This window comes from Betta splendens, chromosome 19, assembly GCF_900634795.4.
Source record: "Betta splendens chromosome 19, fBetSpl5.4, whole genome shotgun sequence".
Lineage (NCBI taxonomy): Eukaryota > Metazoa > Chordata > Actinopteri > Anabantiformes > Osphronemidae > Betta > Betta splendens.
In genome coordinates this window covers 16,128,223-16,152,781 of record NC_040898.2, presented here as the reverse complement: position 1 = coordinate 16,152,781, position 24,559 = coordinate 16,128,223, and the positions used below count along the sequence as shown (strand labels likewise).

The 24,559-nt window shown below is 50.6% G+C and overlaps 3 protein-coding genes across 13 annotated transcripts; 2 read left to right on the top strand and 1 right to left on the bottom strand.

The window, feature by feature from the left end:
* Positions 1-18: 18 nt before the first annotated feature.
* LOC114845673 (SUN domain-containing protein 1-like) lies at positions 19-7,216 on the bottom strand. 7 transcript variants are annotated; one of them, XM_055504232.1, is made up of 22 exons: positions 7,060-7,216; positions 6,364-6,525; positions 5,979-6,175; positions 5,854-5,880; positions 5,328-5,573; positions 4,993-5,103; positions 4,189-4,254; positions 3,803-3,934; positions 3,461-3,559; positions 3,190-3,253; positions 3,067-3,113; positions 2,676-2,866; positions 2,294-2,560; positions 2,091-2,192; positions 1,951-2,015; positions 1,737-1,872; positions 1,329-1,580; positions 1,137-1,221; positions 893-1,008; positions 537-704; positions 374-466; positions 19-306 (listed from the first exon to the last, which is right to left on the bottom strand). In XM_055504232.1, the coding sequence occupies exons 1-22, from the start codon at positions 7,113-7,115 to the stop codon at positions 193-195; spliced, it is 2,796 nt and encodes a 931-aa protein (XP_055360207.1). In that variant the 5' UTR covers positions 7,116-7,216; the 3' UTR covers positions 19-192. The 7 variants fall into 7 exon arrangements, with proteins under 7 accessions (XP_055360207.1, XP_055360203.1, XP_055360206.1 ...); XM_055504228.1 differs by having other exon boundaries at positions 1,329-1,592; positions 7,060-7,215; XM_055504231.1 differs by having other exon boundaries at positions 1,329-1,592; positions 2,100-2,192; positions 7,060-7,215.
* heatr1 (HEAT repeat containing 1) lies at positions 6,421-21,182 on the top strand. 4 transcript variants are annotated; one of them, XM_029133972.2, is made up of 46 exons: positions 6,421-6,556; positions 9,153-9,264; positions 9,844-10,002; positions 10,080-10,296; positions 10,385-10,526; positions 10,614-10,715; positions 10,918-11,058; positions 11,148-11,359; positions 11,452-11,585; positions 11,673-11,760; positions 12,106-12,207; positions 12,319-12,436; positions 12,571-12,678; positions 12,761-12,859; positions 12,933-13,021; positions 13,114-13,325; positions 13,429-13,550; positions 13,628-13,825; positions 13,902-14,079; positions 14,154-14,302; positions 14,373-14,565; positions 14,635-14,807; positions 14,891-15,043; positions 15,124-15,366; positions 15,509-15,640; positions 15,726-15,829; positions 15,905-16,042; positions 16,117-16,232; positions 16,303-16,424; positions 16,510-16,638; positions 16,718-16,942; positions 17,102-17,231; positions 17,325-17,506; positions 17,589-17,638; positions 17,715-17,838; positions 17,925-18,065; positions 18,151-18,446; positions 18,533-18,683; positions 18,757-18,927; positions 19,004-19,138; positions 19,273-19,377; positions 19,467-19,629; positions 19,963-20,117; positions 20,344-20,502; positions 20,745-20,853; positions 21,033-21,182. In XM_029133972.2, exons 3-46 carry the CDS (start codon positions 9,861-9,863, stop codon positions 21,119-21,121), a joined length of 6,441 nt encoding a protein of 2,146 aa, XP_028989805.1. In that variant the 5' UTR covers positions 6,421-6,556; positions 9,153-9,264; positions 9,844-9,860; the 3' UTR covers positions 21,122-21,182. The 4 variants fall into 4 exon arrangements, with proteins under 4 accessions (XP_028989805.1, XP_040924304.1, XP_040924303.1 ...); XM_041068370.1 differs by lacking the exon at positions 6,421-6,556 and adding an exon at positions 8,373-8,391; XM_041068369.2 differs by lacking the exon at positions 6,421-6,556 and adding an exon at positions 8,410-8,557.
* Positions 21,183-21,540: 358 nt separating this feature from the next.
* arg1 (arginase 1) lies at positions 21,541-24,314 on the top strand. Of its 2 annotated transcripts, XM_029133457.3 has the most exons (8): positions 21,541-21,698; positions 21,781-21,853; positions 22,943-23,117; positions 23,199-23,358; positions 23,433-23,527; positions 23,604-23,708; positions 23,778-23,914; positions 24,051-24,314. In XM_029133457.3, exons 1-8 carry the CDS (start codon positions 21,570-21,572, stop codon positions 24,212-24,214), a joined length of 1,038 nt encoding a protein of 345 aa, XP_028989290.1. In that variant the 5' UTR covers positions 21,541-21,569; the 3' UTR covers positions 24,215-24,314. The 2 variants fall into 2 exon arrangements, with proteins under 2 accessions (XP_028989290.1, XP_028989291.1); XM_029133458.3 differs by lacking the exon at positions 21,781-21,853 and having other exon boundaries at positions 21,566-21,698.
* Positions 24,315-24,559: the final 245 nt, after the last annotated feature.

Genomic DNA, 24,559 nt, shown 5'->3' with positions numbered 1-24,559 from the left:
GATGCGATCACAGAAACAAACATTTTTATATTTATTATAGGCGTAAAGGTTTTAAAACAAATAATTAAACTTAAAACAAGTATAAAAACAACTATGGACAGATTTACACATGTTTTCCACAGGAAACCCACGACATGGACCTGCCTGTGGGCGGGTCCAGTCTATGACACGGTACTGCAGTGACTGAGCGACTCAGGCATCGCTGGGTGTCCCGTGCACTCGGAAGCGGTACATGCATGTGTACTCCTTGTGGCCCCAGTTGGACAACACCCGGACCTCCATGATCTGGAAGGCTCGGTCGTTCTCCTGTAAACCAACACGACACAGGAAGTCAAGTTAACACTGACATCAGACTGACGAAGAGAACACTCACAATGACAGCGTAGGTCTGCAGAGCCTCCCCCTCCTTGTCGTAGGTGTAGGTGCCCAGTAGCTTCCCCGTCTCCTGGTTCTCATCGTCCAGACCCTGGAGACACAAACAGCTGAGTAAACGGAGCCTCCGAGGGGTTGGGACTAGACGGCGGCCTCTCACTCACATAGACGCGGAAGTCTCTGGGGGCACTCAGCAGGCTGCCGCTCGGCGTCAGGGCTTTGGGGATGTGCTCCAGGGAGAAGGCGGAGGGCAGGATCCTCATGGAGAGGCGGATCACTAGGAAGCCTGAGGAACCTCTGAAGGCCCAGCAGTTTCCTGGATGGACCTCTGGCTGCAGAAAATGTATGAAAAAAGCAAATTATGCATTAAAAATGAGAACTATTTAAACACCCAATAAAAGGGCTGGACCCCTGAACTGGAACAAACTCTTTTAAAATCAGTTTTACTGCAAGCCTTAACATGAAGCCCATTACACTGGCAGCAGATCAGCCTTAAAAAGCAGAGCGATAGACACGTTACCTGGATGACGGCTCGGGGAGACTGGGAGAAGTACCAGAGGGGAAGTCCGAACAGACTGAGCAGAGCTGCCTTCGTCTGGTAGGTCTCTGAGCAGCGAGTGCTCAAGATGCTGCCCCCTGCGGGACAACAGAGAAACCGACAGGAGAATCAGGCTTCAAGGGAAGTAAGAACAGAACAGAAAAAAAAGAAGGGGGGGAGGGGGGTGATGAGCCCACAGGTAATTTAGTCCAACTGAGGCTCTGACCTGCAGACTCCAGCGCGTAGTCGGCCATACCGGTCCGGTCCTGCGAAAACAGTCGCAGAGCATTGCTCACAATAGCGTGGACATCCTGGAGATGACAGGGAATCAGATGGGTCAGACTCTCAGAGCAGAAAAGCCAAAAAACGTGCAATTACTCAGTGTCCAAACAGACATTACGACCATGTGCAGATTTACCTCCTGGGTCACAGAGGCCCCGGCAGCGTCCAGGTCAACGTGTCTGACCGTGTCCTCGCTGAACCGCTGCTCCAGCTGCTGACTCATGTTCTGCAGGAGAGTTCGCTCCAGGGCGGCCAGCGAACGAACGCTGACGAACTGCTGTGACAGCCACTGGAGCAGAGACTCTGGGATTCCCGCCCTGTCCCCAGAGGGCCCATCTCCCACGCTCAGCTGGTTCCCGTAGACTAGAGCCCGGACCTCTTCACGGACCTGAGTGGAAATCTGAAAGGTTAAAAAAAAAAAAAAAAAAAAAATTATATATATTTATATATATATATATATATATATATATATAAAAAGGAACAATAGGTTCAATTTGCACATTCAAACTGTTGTAGAGTCTGTAAAACCACAGAAGCTTCTCACCATCTGCTGGATTCTGTCCAGCTGCTGACAACTGTTCTGAACCACAGACAAAGCCATCACATCCTGCCTTATGCCTTCTACAGACTCCTCCAACCTGGCAACCTCCGCCAGCAAAGCATCATGGGACTGATGGTCACTATAGGCCGTTGGTAAAAGATAACAGTATGAGAATCAGTCATTTCCATTTTATTCTCCACTATGAAACAAGGTTTACCCGACAGCAGCTGGAAGACTTGAAGACGGTACGTTCGCAGCAGCTTCTTGACTCTGCTGCATCTTCTGAGGTTTGAGAAACAAACATACGAGTTCAAGGCGTAAACCACTGGACAATGTCACAGGACCCAAAAATCAAACCTGGCCCACTTCGGTTCTGGCAGCCAGCCTCTGCAGCTGCAGCTCCAGATGATCCAGACGAGAGGCTTGACTCTGCTGCTGCTGTAGGTCCTGCTGCCGAGTCTGCAGACACAACATTAACCAAAGAATCAGGTCCATTACAATAATATTCTCCAACTGAAAAATCAGAATGTGCTCCAACTGCTACTGGTTCCGTCTCCAACCTGCTCCCTCTGCTTTCCCTCTGCGTCCAGCTGTGTTCGGATCTGGTCCAGCTGGTGGTCCAGCAGGACGCTGAGCCAGGACTTCATGGCCTCGCCGTCGCCCGGAGCAGATGTGAGCTGCTGCTGGAGGTCAGCATAAAGCTGCAGCATCTCCTTGTCTTTCTGCGCTGCCCGCTGCACTCCAGCCTCCACATGCTGCCACAGCGTCGCCAGACTCTGCTCCAGATGAACGAGTCGAGTCGACTGGTCCTCTGCTGCCAATGTGTCCTGTGAAGACGACAATCGGGTTCCCACTATGACTTTAGGACAGTGAATCTCTGGACTAAGGGGATTTGTTGGTGACCCATTGGTAACAAAGCTACAGGTGAATGGGTGTCAGCACCTGGTCCCGTGGAAATGAACTGTGAAACTCCTGGTGAGTCTGCAGCTCCCTGGACTCCAGAGCGCTCTCTGCTGATGGGCTCTCAGGGGAGGAGGAGAAGGAGCTGTGGACAGAGGATACAATCCTCCACTGTGTGGTGTCAACTGCTGGAAAGACCGACTGTAGTCCAACTGGACCAAACCAACATAAACCTGGAGGGAAGGAAACCATGTTTTCTAGGGCAGTACCAGAAAACCAAGGATGTGACAATTCGAGTTGAAGACGAGTCCTGTACTGCTGGAAGGACATTACTTGACAAAACTACTGGTTTCTACAGTAAATACAGATCAGCCTTGAAACTTTACAAGTACCAAACACTGAAGCTCCAATGTAAAGTAGAACTAAAACCTACCGAGAAGGAAAACCAGGAGAGAGACGAGAACCAGGGGAAGAAAGGACCTGAGGAAAAAATCCAAGCTTTAGCAATAAACCCAACATTGAGCAGAAAGCGTCTCCAGAATGACAAACAAGTTACCGAGTCCAGAGGAGGCTGGTGCTGGAAGGCCACCGTTTGCTCAGACGCCTGAAGGCCTCACCTGCTGTTTGACATGAAGACAGAGAAGAGAAGACAATGAGCGACTCGAGTTTATCTTTGTGACTTAGTGTATCATGCAAACTATAGCAAAGGCAAACAACAACAACAAAAGCACCCAGAGTCCTCAGGACATTTAATAAGAGGAAGGAAGTCCCAACACCGCAGACGGAGCAGCACGCTGCAATCAACCGAACCAGACGCCGGCATTGACCTGCAGAGCATCCGATGCGCCATGAAGCAGAAACTACTGTCTTGGTCAGAGGCCACACGGCGGACGCCGAGCTCCAAGTCAGCTCTAAGAGCTGTGAAGCTGAGGAAGCAAAGACGACCGATCAACGAGTGCCATCACAGACAGCGGGCTGAATCCATATAAACTAATGTCTGACCCATAAAAACAAAACTGAGCTTAACACTGATGCAGCGTCTACAGCAAACTGGCTGGTGGGTTCAGGTCCTGCAGGAAACACTGAGATACCTTAACCAGGTGATCAGCTGTATAGTCTGGGCAGGTTCTAACACTACCATACACCAGAAGTTCAACAGTTCACTGAACCTGTAAAAACAGAAAGTTTCCACAGCATTCCCAACACAGAGGAAGTCAAAGGAAACCAGGAGGACGAACGGACCGCCTCCATCGCTGTGTGCTGCTCCCTACAGTTGTCACCAGGTGGCGAAAGCAGTTTAACTGAGACACACAAGGACAAGGTCAAAGTCAAGCAGCGTCATCCTGCACCAAACATGAAAGGACCAAATGTGGGAAGGAGGCAGAACATATCCACTGGTCTGAATACGAAGACAGGTTCTATTCTCCTATAATCATTGACACCAGTAGAAGAGACTGAGGCTCATCAACCTTAAACACAACATGTCATCTAGTGTTTGACACTGTGGTAAACAGACAGCATCAGGACAGGAACAATAAGACTCAGTTTAACTCACGCTGGAAACTGCTGGGGCGCAGACAGTTGGTGGAGGATTCAATCAGGCCTGTGACATTGCATCGAGCTGCAAAGCAAAGAAAAAAAAATCTAAATAAAACAGCAACCAGAGTCAGGACTCACCAGGAGCTGAGGAACGAAACGATATGTCCACATCTGCCCTGTGAGCGGAGGACGAGCAGACACACGAAGATTTGAATTTTACCAAGGTAACAGCCAAAGTGAAAGGGTGCAGCCTATTTGCTTGGGAGGAAACACAGGAGGTGATTAGTGAGAGTCCATGAGAGTGTGCAGGTCCAGACAGCGTGACCTGCTTCTCAAACTGAAAGTCACCTGTGAATTCAGCCCCATGATGTTCCTGCCGTGACAGACACCAACGTCTGAGGAGAAAAAGTGAAGCCCCAGTCTAACTAGATCCAGTACCACCTGCCAGGTGTGCATCAGTGCCGAGGCGCAGCAGGATGCAACGCTCTAAACACACAGTACCTCGCTGTGGTGACCTGACAGACCTGTGTATCAACAGCACCTCAGTTTGTGGTTTATATCAGTGCAGCGATAGATGTGATTTACATATACACGCTGGTGGAGCCACAGACTGCAGCAGTTTAGCAAACAAGTCATCGACGACAGGAAGGGAATGGTCAGATAATGTTACAGACATTAAGCTACTACTGCAACAAAGTTCAACCTCCCAGATGTAAATGATCTTTTTCCAGAACTGTGCAGGGTTAAGCTCCATCTTAGGACATTTGCTGCCAGCTGACGTAAATGTGGAGCAGTGAGAGCAAGTCAGGCCTAGATCTACCTGAGATGTCCCAGTGTTTCAGCAGCAGTTGATAAAGCAGAGAGAACACGCCGGCTGCTGCCCTCCTGCTCACAGCTAGAGCTGAACTCCACCCAGACATCAGGAAACCTGCTAAGAAACAACATGACAGGCGCTGCAGCAGATGTGGACCATACAGATGTTCTTTTTCTGTTCACTTCTACTCTAGTTTTGACAATGATTTGAATCCTTGGTTGTCAGATGAGTGGGGGTGGGGTGGAATTAATGTTTTACACCCTGACACAGGAGCAGCATCTGCAGCAGCATGAAGCCAGTCGCCAGCGGCTGCCACAGACCGTCTCCCTCCTCAGCCTCACCTGTCCTGCTCCTGCGGTTCCGGTCTCTGCAGTAGATCGTGGAAGGTTCATGTTCTTCGTGTTCCGAGGGTCGTGGCAGCGAGGTGGAGGAAAAGATGTGTTTTGAGGTAGTGTTGTACACAGCAGCGGGCTCGTAGTTCTTACAGTAAACCCTGCTGAGAGTCTGGATGGGGTGGTTGGGTCCGCCTGAAGGTGTCAGAGTGGTGTCAGCCACAACGGTGCTTTGCTCCGCGATGATTGTACTTTCTAAAACAGAGACAATTACAGTACCGCTGAAAATTCACTACAACCTAAATTTAAAATAATTAAAAATCTCTTCCGTTGAAATAAATACAAAATGAGCACTGTAGAAAGGCTCAGGCTATACATTAGTGCAGGAATCTGGCTGGTACTATAACCTTGCAACCGGTCTCACACACACACACACACACACACACACACACTTCAGTACTAAGATCCAGTCCTGACAGGATCCTCAAATTCTATAAACGCCATCCCCTGTAAGGAGTAGGTGAGTTGAACTGACCTTTGGGATCATTGTCATGGTCCAAACCTAAAAAGATAGAAAGTCAGGACAAGAAGATTATGTCATTGTTTTACTGGCACTGCTGCTTTATTAACAATCAGGATGAGCATTGTGAGGTGCCGGACCCCAGAGCGTGTCGACCAGCGTGCTGTCCTGGATGGACGACTCATCCAGCAGGGAGGACAGCAGGGAGGCATCCGAGGCCACGCTGTGGACGCTGCTGTTGTGGACCAACGGGCCAGAGAGTTTATGAGGCGTGTGGACAAGGAGCGACTCCGAGCAGGAGACCGAGTGCTGCTGAGAACGACGGGACTTCAGAGACCTGTAGGACGACATAACCAACGCAATGACAGGTAGTAGCGGGGAGGAAAAGAACAGCAAGATGGGAGCGAGTAAGAAGGTGGGAAGACTGAAACAGGGGAGAGAACACAGACAGAACAGTAGGAACTAGAAGGAGAAATCAAGAACAGTTTCCCTCAAATGTGAGCCTGCAGATTGACTGACTTTTACCTGCTGTTCCTCCAGATGCCACCTCCTCCTCCGATGCTGAAGGAGGCGCTGCTGTGCGGAAGACTGCGATCCAACAAACTGTCATCAAGACGCAGGCTGAGACGCGACATAACTGTGAGCTGCTCTTTCTCAGAGTCTGACGCGGAGGACGAGTAGGTGGAGCTGAGGAGAAACGGAAATCAAAGTCACTGAGGTGTCTCAGCTGCAAACACACACTCCTCAGATCTGATCAATAAATCACCAAATCAAAACATCACGTTCCAGTTTGTAGGAAAAGACAGAACTGTGATAATATAAAGAAACCAACTGCTTGTCCAAGTCTCATGCGAGAAGCAGCTGTACAAAACGTTTCACACTGATAGACGAGCAGCGCCCTCAGCTGTTTAACATTTTACGTCAGACGCAGTGCTGTTTTACAATTCTGCTCATGTAACTAGTTCCCGCGCGAGGTCCATTGTCCACCAACAGATTGGCCCCATCTAGTTTCCGCTCTCAAACTATTTGGATTATTACAAACTGTCAAAAGCCTCGGCAGTAAAACAAGAGGCTACAGTTAAAAGTTCAAGCAACACTCGTGTATTGATTAGTCAAGGTGTGCAGATAGAGCAGAATCTCTATAAACTTAGCTCCCACTGAGCCAGCCTGACCTACATACACACCACACACATTAACACCACACAAGGTGACAATACACACAGGTCAGTCCAGCCCCAACTGAACACAGCCACTTCCTCGTCATTACAGACACACATCCCCAACACAGCAGGTTCCCCTCCAAGCAGCTGGAACGGCTGCAGACGACCAGACACCTCTTCCTGTTGGAGCAGGGGGCGGATCAGTGAGCAGCCGAGACGCCACCCTCTCAGTCACACTGTAGTTCAGCATCAGGTTCAGTGGGGGGTTACCTGGACTGTCAATACAGTTCAGAGCACTGCGGCCACCTAGTTACAGTGAAAACAACTCAATGTAGTGCTGACAAGGAAACATCTGACGCCTGCTGAACTAGAACGCTCTTTAGAATTTACAGAATGTTTAAGCTTCACATCCAGCTCAACCAATCTAAACTCAAACATTTTCAGGAATAAGAGCAACTGAAGAGCAGCTTTGTAAAAAAGTAAAGCTGTCACTATACATATGAAAAAAAATGTATCTGATGATTGATGCCTTTGTATCAGGATGGAAAGCTTATCATAATCCATTGGATTCTGTTGTACAGTTTCTATTTAGTCCCATCAGTTTGATTACATTTAAAAATTGACCTTAAAATTACAATGTAGTTGTTGCTGGAGACTTCAAAACATAAATCAGTCAATGCTGCTTCATGGCCATAAACTGTATTTACTGACAAAAAGTGCATTTACCTCTGAAATGGAGACAGCAAAATCATTTGCATTTTTATAGATGTAACAACCTAATACTATCCTCCATTTTAAATTATTATTATTTGAAACAGGGACTTTAACTTAATACCTGAAGTATTTTAACTCCAAACAAACACAGGTGAGGACTGTAAACCTGCAGCTCCACCTGAACACAAAGCAAACCCCACAGGAACTTACAACCAGCTGCAGGTAAACCCTGGCCTTCAGACTGCCTAGTCTCTAGGTGATGAGGCTTCCAGGATTACCCAGCAGCCCTCGCTGAGCCAGGTAGTAGTAGTAGCAGTAGCAGCAGTAGTTACCGAGTTTACCTGCTGCCGGACAAAGGAAATGTTGGTCATTAGTCGTATGAGTAATACGTAGTAGAGTTTCAACAAAACATCAGGAACTCTGTACTCTAATCTAAAAATCATTAAATCAGTCAACAAAAACAACCAGTGAGCTGCAGCCAGATTTTCAACGCGAGTAATTACGTAAACAGGAACACGCTTAGTTTGTGTTGCGTCAACGTCACGCACGTGTTTGGACATTTAAACGAGCTGCTAAAAGACCTGACAAGTTAGCGCCAATCAGCGTGCAACTCGGAAAGGGGACATCGTAGACAACCAATCACATTCCGCGATGGGCGTTGCCGCGCGAAAAACGAACGGTCTGTCGGCTAACGTTTAACTTCTAAACAATTAACACAAAAAGATGCGATAGAAAATGCCACTATTACTCGACTCACCCCAGCGGAGCTCTCAATAAGCCGACGACTTGTCCTCAGTAGAGACTAAAGCGAAGTAGCGGGCGGTTCGCTTCTGCTGGCTGCACACGTAATAAGCTTTCTACCGTTAAAACGCAAGCTAGCCACGTAATGCTAAAGATGCGCGCATCTAATGTTAAAAATACAACCATTCGTTAAAGATAAAATGACAAACTCGAAAACCCAACCCGCCGCGTCGTACTTTATTAAAGTGACACTGATTCTATACCAGTATCGGTGAACACTACCCTCAAGTGGCGGGGAGTATAAATAGCGCTAGCGGAAACAAAGATCGTATATCATGTAAAAGAGAATTCACGCACACCGCGATAGTGGTTGACTATTACAAATATATAATATTATCTTTGTGGTCCACAAAGTATTTTCCCAATCGAAAAGAAAAGAATAACAAAAATTTAAAGCAAAACGGATCCGGAACCACATAAACTGTTAATGGCACAGACTTTTTTCTATAACACCCGGTAAGTTTAGAAGCTTTCAATGATGGCCAAAAATATTAAATATAAAATATATTAATGGAAAACACAAAACGGACCCCACAGTACAACACAGTAAACTATTTGAATACACAAATTAAGGGGATACTTTGTCCTGTAGTTGTGTACTTTATTAAGTGATTACCTGTACGTGTTGTTGCTCTTAAGATCGCCGAAGGAAATAACAGGAGGGGAGTCATCTCGCATCTCGCCGTGAACCGGACGTGGAATCATTCAGAGACAACGTGCTTCCATGTGTTTCTGAAGCGTCTCCAAACAGGTCTGTTCGTTTCGCCTTTTATCTATGTCAAATGGTTAATATGATATTTATGTTAATGTATGTGTTTGTTTGTTCTCGTTTCATAAATGCTGTTTAAGAAAAATTGAAAATTGAAATATCCACGTGACTGAAGCCTCATACTAGCAAGTTACACATTAATTTAAAGCGATGTAAAAGTTCTGCCTTCAAACACAATATCTGTAAACACTGCTGTATTTATAAACACAAGTCAAACTTGATACCGGTGAAAGAAGTAAACTCTTGTCTGCTGTGGGTCGGTTTTAATGACTCGACTGACACAGACGTCCTGTTTAATCATTTTAATTTTGTGTTAATTTGAGCAAGGCTTCACACAGGATGTGTTAAAAGTTAAAAAACGTTCCAGATCTTGGTTCAGCTCGCTTGTATTTTTTCTCTTTACAACATACGGGATGCAGCTTTGTCTTTAACCAACGTGTTACAACGGTGCCGCTTCAGTATTAACAGCTAAAATGGCCGAATGCCAGAATACCGTCTTTACCGTCTACCAGTTTTGTTGACCCACACGGTCCTGGACCCTGTTGTTTCTGTGTCCGACAGATTGAGAAACCGTCATCATGACATCGTTGGCTCACCAGCTAAAAAGGCTCGCGCTGCCTCAGAGCGACCCGAACCTGCTGACCCGCAAAGAGGTCACGTCGCTGCTCTTTGACCCCAAAGATGCTGCATCCATGGACAGAAGCACCTTCTACGCCCTTGGCGAGTCCTGGCCACATCTCAAACGTCTCTGCGCTATGTCCTGTCCAGACCATGTTTTAATGTGGCTGTTCCTCCAGGCTGCACGGGGCTGGAAGAGCTGCTGGGAATCGAGTCTGCGTTCCAGGAGTTCCAGGACACGCTCTTCAGCCCGTCCTCGCTGACTCTAGAGCGCAGTGTCCAGTCCAAAGAGGTCAACAAGAAGCTGGACACCGGCATCTCACTCTTCCTCACCCGCCTCTGCCCGTACTTCCTCCTCAAACCGGCCCACAAGTGCATCGAGTGGCTCGTTCACCGGTACAGTAACACAACATGTAACAGATCCACTCACAGATCTGTGAGTGGGCGTCATCTGAACCTGAGTACGACATGTGTTGTGTTGCAGCTTCCACATCCAGCTGTACAACGCTGACAGCCTGCTGGCCTGTGCGCTGCCTTACCATGACACCAAAGTGTTTGTTCGAGTCCTGCAGCTCCTCAAGATCAACGACGCCACCAGCCGCTGGAACTGGCTGCACTGCCTGCAGGTCAGACTCTGAACTGCTCAGCTCCCACTGCAGCACGTTCACGTTCCTCCGTCTCGTGGCTTAGTGTATGTGTTGCCTTTTCTTTAGAAACCTGGCGTGCCGTTGTCGAGAGGAGCTCTGATCACTCACTGCTACACAGACCTGAGCTTCATGGACTTCATCTGCACCATGGTCACAGACTCCATCCAGGTAAGGTGTTGTTCCTGTAGCAGTCAGGCAGGTTTTGGCTGATAGGCTGTTCAGCTCACTATCAGCTGGCAGGTAGCTGATAGTGAGCTGGTCTGTTTTCTGCACTGCTGCAGGACCACACCCCACAAATAAAAACATCAGTCTATAGAATCCGTTGCCATCTCTGGTCTTCGTCACATTGGTTGTCATCTTCTCTTGACAGGCATTTTCTGATCACTCTGGGGGTTGCTCCCAGCTGAGAGTGGTCTTCTCCTTCTACGCCTCCACCATCGTCCCCTCCCTGGACGCTGTGGATAAAGTGTCTGACACCATAATTTCCAAATTACTTCCATACGTCCAAAAGGTAAATACAAACCCGAAGCACAGGGCTGATGTTTCATCTAAAGGCATTTTAGACTCACATTTTTAAACGCTGACCTTTTCTGTATTCAGGGATTAACGTCTTCGCTGACTGACTACAAAGCCGCCACATACATGATCGTGTGCCAGCTGTCAGTAAAGGTGATGATGGAGGCGAGTCTGGTTGACAGCCTCGCAGTGCACATCAGCAAATCCCTGGTCAAAGAGCCGGTTCTGGCTAAAGAGGGACTGGGCTGCCTCATTGTGCTGCTGCAGAACCAGAAGGAGGGAGCTGCAGGGCCCAGGTAGAACATGTCTGTCTGTCAAGAGTGACTGACAACAGCATGTTGCTCTTAGCTTTTAACATCTGTGGATCTGTTCCTTTACACGTCCTCAGAGCTTTCAGCCGTTTGTGCTCGATGCCCACATTGGCCTCAACACTTCAGGTCATGGCAACTCTTCATGATGTCAGCCCTCTCCTGCGTTACCTGCTGCCCCACCTGATCCACGCCACGTTCACCTGCAACTCAGGTGAGAAGAGATGAGATGTGAATTTCAACTCCAGACTGTCCTTCAGAGATCCTTTAGGTGAGGTTTACACATCGGTCTATGTCACAGGTAAAGGCACAGCGGATGAGCTCGGTGTGTTGCAGTCCCTCCTCGAGTCCGTTCCTCTGACCAAAGGCTTGGACCAGGCTGTGGCTCGGTAAACCCACCTCCTCATCCTCCATCGAGCACAAATCATTCAGTTTTTTTGTCCTGTCCAGCAGTTGAACAAGGAGCATGCATTTGGCTGAGTGTTATATTGTGATGGAAAGTTTTGCTTTTTCAAGCAGAATAATATACTGTATATGCTCCTCTTGACCCGATTTATGTTTGTTTTTATTAGTCCTCTTAAAATAATTGGGATGTCGCAGAGTTGGTGGACTGTGTATGCGAAGGGCTGGGGGGTAGAGACAGTACAACTGAAACCAAATAAATCAATGTTGTTAAATCTGTAGGCACAAGAGGTGAGTGGCTCCCTGCTGAGCATTTATTTATTTATTTGCAGTTGGATGCTGGACAAGTATCTGAGTCAGACGGAGATTTCTGATGAAAACATCTCATCTCTCAACAAGCGCCTGGTGCCTCTGGTCCGACTGTTTGAGTGCAGGTGAGTCTGACTGCTGCTCTATGATAAGCAGCGTCTAAAATAATTGTGAGGATGAAGTAGGAGAGACTGCAATAAAAGGATGACATCAAACTGCACCATCTCTACCATCAGATACTGTGGAGCTTTGGACAATGTTCTCGCAGGCCACATAACCGACGTCAGCAAGACTGAGCAGAGGCAGCTTTTCCACCTCTTCCTCTCTATGTCTATGAGCAGCGGGAAATACCAGGTACAGTGAAGTACCTAGTGCTGTGCTGCATGTTCCTACTTCTGCTGGTGTTTGGCCACAACATCCCACTTGAAGACTGAGCCAGTTCACGTACAAACCAACCCAGGTGGTCAATGCTGTTTGTGTTTGTATAGATTTTGGGCGACTCAGACACGTCGCTGCTCCTCAGTCTGAACCACCCGCAGCCTTTGGTCCGAGTCTCTGCTGTGGAACACCTGAGGACTACCGTCACCTCTGCGCAGGTACAGACACGGTCTGGAGATCAGTAATAACACCAGTAAAACGTGTCAGCTGTGGTTCATGCAGGTGTTTTCATCTCTGCAGCAGCAGAATTTGGACAAAACATTCCTGAAAGACGCTGTGATGAACCGTCTGATGGACGACGTGCCCCAGGTGGTGACAGCTGCACTCAAAGTCCTGGAGGTGAGTGAAGGTTTGCGGAACTCAGCAGAAGTTATCTGCACTATTAGCTGATGTTGTGTTAATTTTGATCCAGATGTTGTTGGATGATTTGGACCCTGATGACACAGTGTCATGTTTGCTGTCTCTGCTGCACAGAGTGGATCAGTCTGTGACCGAGCACTGGTTGGTGAAATACTCCTGTTCATACCTCACCTTTTACTGTCAAACAGCCTTATTTTACAATTTGTGTACACATTAACTGGGCTTTGCTTCAGGTTGCCTGTGCTGAACGAGGTGGTGCGTTTACTGTCCGACCCCTGGCTGGGAAAAGATGATGGTGAGCTGGTAAAGAGGGTGGGCTGGAGGCTGCTGCCGTTCTTGGTAGTCACAGATGCACGTCCCAACTCGGTCCAGTTCTGCCTCTCCTCCTGCATCGCCCAATCCCCCATCCTGACCCAGCACCCACTCACGCTCAACTGGGCCCAAGGTAACAGACACATGCATGTGTTTCAATATAAAATGACTGAACCCTACAGAGTTGGCTTTGTGATCTATGTCTGAACCTGAAAGCAATGCCTGTGTCCACACAGACTTCAGTAAAGTGATGAAGAGAAGCTCTGAACCAAATTTCATGGGTCTGGCCAATGAGCGTCTCGTCTCTGTGCTGAGTGGTAACCTTGCGAACATGGAGCACTTCTTAAAACGTGATGCGGTGAGTTTGATTCACCAGATTGTTTCTTCTTGGGTCTGATCAGCACCATCAGTATTTTGACCTCGTGTTTGTCTCAGCTCGAGAAGTTGGCTCTGACTGTGGAGCAGCAGCGGGGCTCAGGCCTCAGAGACAGGACCTCCTTTCTGGTGCTGACCCAGACTCTGCTGCTCACCCTGGGGGAGCTGAGTGAGACCCAGCACCTGCTGACTGCCCAGAGGGTCTACGCACTGCTGGAGCCACATCTGCTGGAGATCAACAGGGGCCAGGATGCTCAGGTCTGTCACCAAGCAACGCTTACGCCTGCTGCTTCCTTCGAGATGTCTCATCTTGTTCCTCCTGTGTGTTTATCAGGAAGCTGAGAGGGCTGTTGTTGCCACTCCTTCTTCCTTCTCTGAAGCTCTGACTCTGTACTTGAGGGAATGTGGGCAGCGTCCAGGCAAACGGCTGGACAGAGAGTTCAGCTTTGTGGTGATGCGTCTGCTCAGAGACTTTATCTTCTCCCTGAAGTGTCACGACGCCTCATTCAAAGGTAAAAGCAAAGTCCTGACACATACGCTGGTTTACTTGTAAATACACACTGACTGTTTGCTTGTCCCTTCCCAGATGAGATGTGGTGGAACCCAGAGAAGCTGGACACCAACACTTGCTGTTACCTGGGACTAATCTGCCGTCTGTTTAGCGTTTGTATAGGCGGTGCCGGAGACGGGCCAACAGCTTGCAGCTTCAGGGAACTGATGAAGCTGCTTGTCCAGGTATGAGGTCATTGTGTGTTGAAGATCTGTGACGGAAAACATCATTTTAACTATGACACTTTCTTTCCAGGTCCACTTGCGTGAGCCGGCTGTACTCTTCAGGTTCCTGTGCATGGTGTGGGGGTACAGTAGTAACCATGGAGACCAGCTGGAGGTGAAAGTTGGTGCTGTGCTGCAGACCCGGGCCCTGTACATGGGCACGTCTGTTCTAGGAGTCCAGTCCATGGCCACGCTGAAGGAGCTGGCAGCAGCAGACTCGCCTGGTAAGAAGATCAAAGAGAGAATGTTGTAGGTTCTGATGAACACACCAACGACCTGTGTTTCTGCGGCAGTGGTCCTGTCCCTGTTGTGCTGCCTCAGCTCTCCAGCTCGGGAGGTCCGAGAGGTGACCCTGGCTGCACTGCAGAGCCTATCGGGAGCTGGCACCTCCCCCTTCCAGCCAATCATTGGGAAGCTTCTGAAGACGCCAGAGGAGATCGTTGCTGATGCTTCGTACCTGAGCTCGGTAGGAACACGTTCTCTCGTAATTCACAGTACAAGTGGAGGAGCCGTGTGTGTTTGAGTTGACGGTTCATAAAACCTCTCCAGGTTCTCGGGGTTCTGTATGACAAGTGTCTGTCTGGTAAAGAGAAGAAGCTGCAGACATCAATGCAGCGACTGCTGCAGAGCATCCAGAGTTCCTCCTGCCCATCGTACTCCATCGTGAGCCTGCTGAGAGCACTGAGCCAAGTCAACGGACAAGTGAGTCAGGAACCCTGATTCAGAACGCTCCAAAAGGTCTAGAACAGCCTTGATAAAGTACTCCTACTCTCGCCCCCCAGGACATCCTGGCAGCACTGCTTCCTGTGCTCGACCGGCTCCTGGAGCAGAGCGGCCCAGAAGCACCCACCCTGCTGCGGGCCGAGGCCCAGCTGATGCAGCTCATCCTGGAGAAGTTCAACGAGGCCTCGGCCCCGCTGCTGGCCCAGAACCAGAACAGTCTGGACCTGTTCATCAGAGCACTGAGGACCTCAACGCAGCCGCACCCAGATATCCCCAGCTGCCAGATCATGGCTCTGGAGCAGGTCAGGATGATGTTTGTAAACCCAACCTGCAGAGTTAGAACCTTTAAAGTGGGCCCAAGGAGACCAGTGTTTAAATGTGTGAAAGGCATAAACCAAGGTTACATGATGGGGGTCAAACCTACTGGTGTCTGACCTTTTGCAGATCACAAAGCTGTTCTTCTCGGCTGTTGGAGACGAGAAGGTTCAACAAAAGCTGCTGTCGGTGATGTTCGACCTGCTTTTGGAGAGCAGGAGTCCACAGGTGGCCAACAGCATCAGCAGCGTCTTCAAAGCGGTGAGAACAAGACCAAGTAATAAGACTGGACTGGGTCAGACGTTACTGTGACTCACCAGGTTGCTTCTCTGCTTCTGTTGCACAGATCACTGTCGACAGTCAGCTCATGGCCAACGAGCTTGCTCCTCCTGAGAAACCCAAAGTCAGCGTGACGGTGCAGCAGAGCCGCAGGAGTAGAATGGCCCAGAGGTATTTACCCATGGTCCTGTAAACACTGCATAGCGATACAACCTGGGACCGGTGTCATGACGTGTCTCCATCTAGAAAACCACAGGAGAGTGAACCGGAGGCAGCGGCTGTGTCCTGGCAGAGAGTTACTCTGATCCTGGAGCTGCTGCAGCACAAAAAGAAGCTGAAGAGAGCCCAGATGCTGGTGCCGGTTCTGTTCACTCTGCTGGGCAGGTACAGTCACACCTGGTAGATGTGTGTCTCCTGCTGATGAACCCGTTTCATCAGCAGCTTCTCTGTGTCGTCAGGAGTCTGGAGCTGAGTTCCAGCGACACCAACATGGAGTACACCAAGCAGCTGCTGCTCAGCTGCCTGCTCAATGTGTGTCACAAGCTGTCGCCCATCGGCACACCTGTGGCTGCAGGTATGTGGGGGGGGGGTTGGTTGCTGCAGGGGTGTAGAGTGCAGGCTCATGTTTATCTTGTTGTTTGTAGACGTCCTGGATGAAGACAAGTTCAGCGTGGAGCTGGTCGTTCAGTGCATCCGAGGATCCGACATGCCGCAGACCCACCACCATGCACTGCTGCTGCTGGGCACCGTTGCCTCCATTTTCCCTGTGAGTAGTGTCACTGAGCGAAGCCTGAAACTGGACCTGGCAGCTGTTTTCAGCACCTGATCTGTGTCTGCTGCTTGTCCTGCAGGAGAAAGTCCTGCACAACATCATGCCCATCTTCACCTTCATGGGAGCCAACATCATGCGCTTGGATGACGCCTACAGCTTCAGGGTGATCGACAAGACGGTGCAGATGGTGATACCAGCGCTGATCAAGGTGGGAGGGGTCGGAACCTACTGGGGCTGCAGTTACAGACGTTTTCCTGTCTTGCTGACCCGCTCCTCCTCGTCTGTAGGCGAACCAGCTATCAGACAGCAGCTCTTCAGCCCACATGGACTCTGTGGTGACCAGGATTGTGCACGTGTTTGCGGACGCGTTGCCTCATGTTCCTGAGCACCGACGGCTTCCCATCCTGACCCAGCTCGTAAGCACCCTGGGGCCCGCCCGCTTCCTCTGGGTCCTGATGCTGCTTCTGTTCAAGCTGCACGCCATGCAGGGAGCAAGCTCCCCAGCCGAGAAGGTCAGACGGGTTCTGAGTGTTAACGTGTAGACACAGATGAACGTCATTGAGACTTATTTTCCACATGACAAAAGTAAAAAAATCACTATTAATCAGGGCTAAAGTGAAAGTAGCACTAGTTATTAGTGATAGCGTAATCTGTGGGTTTGCTGGGTGTAGGATGCGGCTCGGGAGCAGGACGTGGACTTCTGGATTTCGCTGTCCTGTCAGTTTGAGGTCAGCGACCAGCTCACCTCCCTCATCAACATCCTGAACTTCCTGCTGCAGCTGCCGGACGACAAAGACGACGGTGAGCGTACATGATTCCTGTTGCTGTGGAAGCAGTCACAGCGGGAGAGCTAGGAAGCAGCAGGCCTTGAGCAGGTTTTACTGGCTGTTACAGCTGCAGCTCCAGTGACGCGCTCTGTGGGCCGGCGAGGAGCCAAGAAGGTGGAGAACGAGGACAAGATGGAGGAGCTGATCTTCAGCGTGGAGGCTCACAGCAGCAAAGAGCTGCGACACTTCAAGTTCCTCTCTGTGTCCTTCATGGCTCAGCTGCTGGGCTCAGCCATCTTCATCGGAAAGGTAAGAACGTCCTGGAGGCTTCACGGTGTCTGTTCAGGTGCTTGATAATGAAATGAGCCTGACTGAGCTGACTGTGTTCCAGGTTGCGGACAGCAGCGACGCTGACGAGTCTCTGCAACAGCTGCAGCAGAGGTGAGCTGGCCTCTGCTGAACAGCATGATGAAGCTACTGTGTGTTTTCTCATAAAGCAGCTTCATGTTTGTCTCAGGCTGCTGGAGGAGAACCTGCGCTACATCCATAGCGTGGCTGGTTGTGTGGAGGAAAACGTGGACAAACCCACTGCCAAGTTCTGGAGAGTCCTGCTCAACAAGGCCTATGACGTTCTGGATAAGGTTCGTCAGGATCCTGTAGGTTCATTCAGTACTTAAAGCAGTAGAGACTCTTCAGCCCAGACCTCCCTTTGTCCCCTGTTGTCCAGGTGAACGCCTTGCTGCCTGCGGACACCTTTATCGTGGTAATGAAGGGGCTGATGGGGAACCAGCTGGCATCGGTCAGGAGGAAAGCCATGGAGCTGCTGAACAACAAGCTGCAGCACAGGAGCCAGTGGGACGAGCAGCAGGTGGTGTAGACCCACTGTCCCTTCAGACATGAGCTTGTTAATGTCTGCCGTTTGTTCCAGTTCATCATCTCTGTCTCTGTCCCAGGTCACCAAGCTGCTGCAGCTGACTGCCGACCTGCTGTGCATCGTGGGTAAAGGTCACGTCAAGGTCACTGAGGCAGCTGAGCAGGCCATCAACCGGCAGACGGCGCTCTACAGCCTCAAGCTGCTGTGCCGCAGCTTCGGCTCCGACCACAAAGAGACATTCGTGCCCGTGCTCCTGCGAGCGGTGCAGATCGTCACGGCGACAGACGAGGAGAAGAACGTGATGAGTAGCGCTCTGCTCTGTATTGCAGAGATAGTCAGCACGCTCAAGGCCCTCGCCATCCCACAGCTGCCCAGGTCTGCTCCAGAACCCGGTGACTTGGCCTAACTGCACAGACATCTCATCCAACCTGAACATCTGGACCTGACTTCCCACTTGACAGGTTGATGCCCGCGGTGCTGCACGTGCTGACCGACAGGAAGGACCTGCTGACCAACGAGATCTACCTGTTGAGTGCCGTGACAGCCCTGCAGCGCATTACCGAGGCGCTGCCACACTTCATCAGCCCCTACCTGCAGGACACCACCCTGCAGGTACTGCCCACCTCCTGTGACCCGCGGCTCTGTCTGTGTGTGGCGAGTCTGTAACTCTGTCCCTGTCCTGCAGGTGTGTCGACTCACACGGCTCGTAGAAACCTCCTCCTCCTCGTCCTCCACCTTCAGCCAGCTGTCGGCTCGCCTCGCCTCCCTGAGGAGCACGATCGCCACCACGCTGCCACCCAGGGTCCTGCTGCCCACCTTTAGCAGGTGCTACAGCAGCCTGGTGGTGGACCGCAAGGTGAGTCAGAGACGGCCCATAAACGCAGACACATGACATGATTCCTATCCTAATGCTGCCGGGCCGTGTTCGGCAGGCCCAGCTGGAGGCGCTGATGAGCATCCTGAAGGAACACATCGCTCACACGGAGAAAGACCTGATCAACGTCCACCAGGCAGAGCTCACCGCCTTCTTCCTCTCCACGCTGGACTTCCGGGCGGAGCACTGTCAGGTGCCAATCAGAATGACAAACATTTAAACATTTGCTTGTACCAGAACCTGAAATGAGTTGAACGTGTTCGGGTTCTGACCTGACTCACATGCAGCTCCAGCTGAGAAACAGTTCTGACCCGTTTTCCTCTGCAGGGCGACCTGGAGAAGACGTCTCTGATCGAGGGCAGTGTGATCGACTGTCTGCTCACCATGGTGATGAAACTGTCCGAGGTCACGTTCAGGCCGCTCTTCTTCAAGGTGATAGGTCCAGAGTCCGTCGTTTCAGCTCATCACTGCATCCTCCGCTTTGATTTGACTTTTGCTTTTGGGTTCTGTGCTTCCTGCAGCTGTTCGACTGGAGCAAATCTGGCAGCAACGAGCGCCTGCTGACGTTCTACCGACTGTGCGACTGTGTCGCAGAGCGGCTTAAAGGCCTGTTCGTCCTGTTTGCAGGAAACCTGGTGAAACCTTTCTCAGAGCTGCTGCAACAGACACACAGCTCCCACACAGGTGAGTCGTGGCCACACACGCGTGCGCTTTGTGGCTCAGTGGCAGAGCAGAGGGTACCGGGTTCAACTCCCCCCAGAGGGGTCCTTGAGTAAGACTTCGCAATAGCAGCCCATGCGGTTACATTTGACCAATAAAGGCTTTCTTTCACACACACTTACACTTGCGCACTGGTGAGTCTCTGCCACATACGCTTGCTCACACAGCTCGCACACGTCCTGCGTTTTACATACAATGTTCCCAGTTGATCTTAAACCCTGCACTTCTACAGAATAGTTAATGTGCTTGCTGTGTGAAATATGGACATTAATCATGTTCTGTTCTGCCTCCTTTCAGATGAGCCGCTGTTCGCCTCGGACCAGGCCACAGAGAAGACGGGTCAGCTGCTCCAGTCCATCCTCAACTGTCTCCATAAGCTCTGCCTGTATGACACTCAGCGCTTCCTGAGCAGAGAGCGAGCCGACGCCCTGCTGATGCCGCTGGTCGACCAGGTGAGCGCTCGTGGGCCGGTGCAGATTCTGCCATGTTTACAGTAACACGAGTCACCAACCCGCTGGTTTACAGTAACAACACGTCACGCTCCCATGTTTATAGACATGCAGTTTCCTACAGGAGGGAAAGTGCCTGGGAGCGTGGACGGGTTAAGCCTCAACCCACTTCATGAGCGATGAAGGACGCCCTCAGATATCTTAAGCTTGACTTGTGTTTGTCCTTCAGCTGGAGAACATGCTGGGTGGAGAACAGAAGTACCAGCAGCGCGTGAGCCAGCACCTGGTACCTTGCATGGGTCAGTTCTCTGTGGCTCTGGCTGATGACGCTCAGTGGAAAACTCTGAACTACCAGGTCCTGCTTAAGACCAGGCACAGCAGCGCCAAGGTGAGATGGCTGCACCATGCACCGGTTGGGTGAATAGAGTGAGAACATAAAGTTAGAACATCAGCTGAACTCTAGATAAGTAATGTGTGTACAGTTAACGTACAACACTGTTAAATGGCTCCTGAGTCGTCCTAGATTCACTCTTCATAGTGTTTGTAGCAGTTCATGCTGCGTTCAGGGCCCACAGCCTATTTAACGTTAGTGCTGCTAGTGTTTTTTCACCCACGTCAACTTGTCTTTAGGTGCGTTTCTCGGCTTTGTTGGTGCTAATGGAGCTGGCATCGAAGCTGAAGGAGAACTACATGGTGCTGCTGCCGGAGACCATCCCCTTCCTGGCAGAACTGATGGAGGGTGAGGACACATTCAGTTCATTACGTCCTCGCCTGCAGGTTAATAATTAAACCAGCGGTGGAAGGCGTTCACAGGCTGGGTGCCTGGTCACTGTGGCGTAAAAAAAGTGATGTGCAGCGAGGGCATCATGTTGTAGACGTGTGGGTGGTTGCAGGGTTAACTCTGTGTTTGTGTTTCAGACGACTGTGAGGAGGTGGAGCAGCAGGTGCAGAAGGTCATTCAGGAGATGGAGAACATTCTGGGAGAACCTCTGCAGAGCTACTTCTAATGTCACTTTTTGTACTTTTACTGTCAAATGTATGATTAATAAACTCACTCATTCTCTCTCATTACCTGTGTCCTGCATCGTATCATGTATAATAGTAGTACTAGTGTAGTGTGACCTTTTGTTGTTGTTAATGAGATCCTTTGATCTCAGCCAATGAGCTGGAGCTAATTTATAAAAGTTACTTCAGTCCAGTGTTTGATGCAGAATCTGCTCCGATGTTTAAGTAGAAATTAACGTGTTACTAGTCATAAGTACAGATCAGTAACACGTAGACAGGCCTGAAGCTAAAATGTCTCACTGACATGAACTCATCTAATGTACCGCTGACGCGCATGAAATCCAACTCTAGATTATGTTACCGTAGTATCGTTGCCGCCCACTCTCCCGCCTGTGACGTCACACACGGTTTAAAATACCCTCCGGTAGATCCGAACGTCTAGGAGTAAACATGAAGTGCGTAGGGACGCTGCTGCTGCTCGGAAGGTGCGTTTCCAGACGGAGCCTTCATCATGATCATCGTCATCATCAGGCGCAGCAGTCAGCGGGGATCATCGGAGCACCTTTCTCCCGCGGACAGGTGAGGAGCAGGAGGGAGGGCCCAGCTTTGTGACGGCACTGACGACGACGACGATGATGAGGTTCTGCTCTTGCTGCTGCAGCCCAGAGCCGGAGTGGAGAGAGGACCGGACCTGATCCGATCCGCAGGCTTGGTGCACAGACTCAACCAACAGGGTGACATACACACACGGTCCCATGTCACCAAATCTATAAACACAGGGATTTGTGCTTTATACATACGAGTGATGAATGTAACATCTATAAAACATTTATATATTTAAATGTTCAATTTTACCTAGTTTCCAGTTGAAACCAGCTGCAACTCAGGTGCTGGACACATTCAGGGTTTGAGGTTCAGTAGTAGCGATAAGTAGCGGAACAGAGGGAGATCCCTGAGATCTGTCTGTACTGTCTGCTGTAGAGTCTGGCTGTCTGCGATGGTGCAAAACCCAGACAGTGATGCAGCTGCTCAGTGTGCTCTCTGTGGTGGTGAGGACTGGTGGTGGGCGCCTTGCTCAGCCGCCTCAGGAAGAAAAGGTGCTGTTGGGCTTTTTTGTGCAGGCACCTGGTTGAGGGACCTGCTGAGGTCCTCCTCCAGGTGGACACTCAGGACAATCTCTACAGAGGAGCCACAGTGGAGAGCGGTCACTCCTGAGGTCAACAACGGTCTCCTTTGTTGTCATTACACCAGTTCGTTAGCCTCTGTGCTTCCTCTCTGTATGCTGACTCATCATTTTGCTGATGAAGCCCACCACGGTCGAGCCTGATATGGTTGGAGCTGTGTGAACAGCAGGGGACTGAGCACACAGAAGTTCAACCCTCCTATAAACGGCTCTAACGCTGGGGTTCGGGCCTCTCAGCAGGAGGTCACTGGCCACCGGGTTGGGAAACGCCAGATTAATCTTTAATGTGCTGGATTTCACGCAGACGAGACCACAGAAGCAGATGTTTGATTAGTGACTGATCACACTGAGGTTCACGCTCTGTTAAAACCACAACTCAAATGATCTCCACACAGACACAATGTCATGTTAATGTTCACCTGTTCTGGGAAACTTGTCACAGCCTTTTCTCTCCTTGAATGTGCAACAGGTGAACGAATAAACAGTTGAAATTTGACAAACGTGTATCGTTTGTGACGCAGGCTTTAAATGTTCTGTTCAAACATGCACCCTGAAACTCCCACAGTTCCTGAAGGCAGCATGTCTGGCCTCAGTCGCAGCATCTGGACATTCCCCTGATGGTGAACGCATGTGTTTGCAGGCTGTGCAGTGAAGGATTATGGGAACCTGACCTTCGAGGAGGTGGCCGGTGACGAGTCCCTGGGGCTTATGAGGAGTGTGCGAGCTGTGGGCAGCGCCAACCGGAGGCTGTCGGAGGCGGTGCAGAAGGTGAAGAGAGACGGGCACACGTCGGTGCTACTGGGAGGAGACCACAGGTCAGGTTCCACAGGAGGCCTGTCAGGAGCAGGGACCCGGGGGGGGAGTTGGGTAGTGACCCGGGCTTTGTCTGTGTCCAGCCTGGCGATCGGATCCATCCACGGTCACTCGGCGCTGGTGGGGAACCTCAGCGTGGTTTGGGTCGACGCGCACGCCGACATCAACACGCCGCTGACCACGCCCACAGGAAACATCCACGGACAGCCCATGTCCTACCTGCTCCATGAGCTGCAGTCCAAGGTGGCTCCGTAAAACCAGAACCACTTAGAACCAACCGCCACCGCCTGGTTTAACCCTGACGTCTTCCTTGGTAGATTCCCATCTTACCGAACTTCTCCTGGATCAAACCGTGCGTCTCCGCCAGAGATGTGGTCTACATCGGCCTGAGAGATGTGGATCCAGGAGAGCAGTGAGCTTCAGCCCCGGCACTGGCGCGCGTCCAACACCGACCTTCAGCCAATTGACCGTCTGTGATCTGTCCACAGCTGCATCCTGAAGCTGCTCGGCGTGAAGCTGTTCTGCATGACGGAGGTGGATCGGCTCGGCGTGGCCAGAGTCATGGAGGAGACCTGCGACTACCTGTCTGCCAAGTAAACACCAGCTCTGCCCAGCCTCACCTGCAGTGTTTCCTGTTATACCCAAGCATTTCCTGTGTTCAGACAGAAGAAACCCATTCACCTGAGTTTCGACATCGACGCCATCGACCCATCTGTCACACCTGCCACGGGCACACCTGTGGTTGGAGGCCTCACCTACCGGGAGGGGGTCTACGTGACGGAGCAGCTGTGTCAGACAGGTATCAGGTGTATGAGACTCACCGCAGACAGTGACCTCCAACCCGCACCACGAGCAGACTCACAGCACAGCCTGTAGCAGCCCGGGTCGGGCTGCGAGGTCCCAGGCCCGGGTAAACCTGCCTTTCCGCCCTGCAGGCCTGCTGTCGGCGGTGGACATGGTGGAGGTGAATCCTCTGAGGGCCCAGACAGAGAGGGACGTCCAGTCCACAGTCGGCACCGCCGTGGACCTGCTGCTCGGATGCTTCGGGCGCCTCCGGGAGGGAAACCACCCGTCGGATTACAGCCTGCCGGAGCCTTGATGGGCCCCTGAACGCCTCGTCTTCAAGACAACTTCAAGACAATCAACTTATTATTCATCTAGAGCATCAATTATTTGATCTAGTAAATGACCTGATGTTGGTTGTTTCTTTCTTTAAACTTAAGGACCTGCAACCGTGGTCCTCGAGAGTCACAGTCCTGCTGGTTTGCTAACTCTCCCTGCCTCAGCTGATATTGATCAGCAGCTAACTGACACACCTGATCAAGGTAATCAGCAGGGAGAGTTGGAAAACCAGCAGGATTGTGGCTCTCGAGGAGCAGAGTTGAAAACCTCTGCTTTAACTGATTCTATGCAGATTTTATTTTACATATTTCAGGCAGAATTT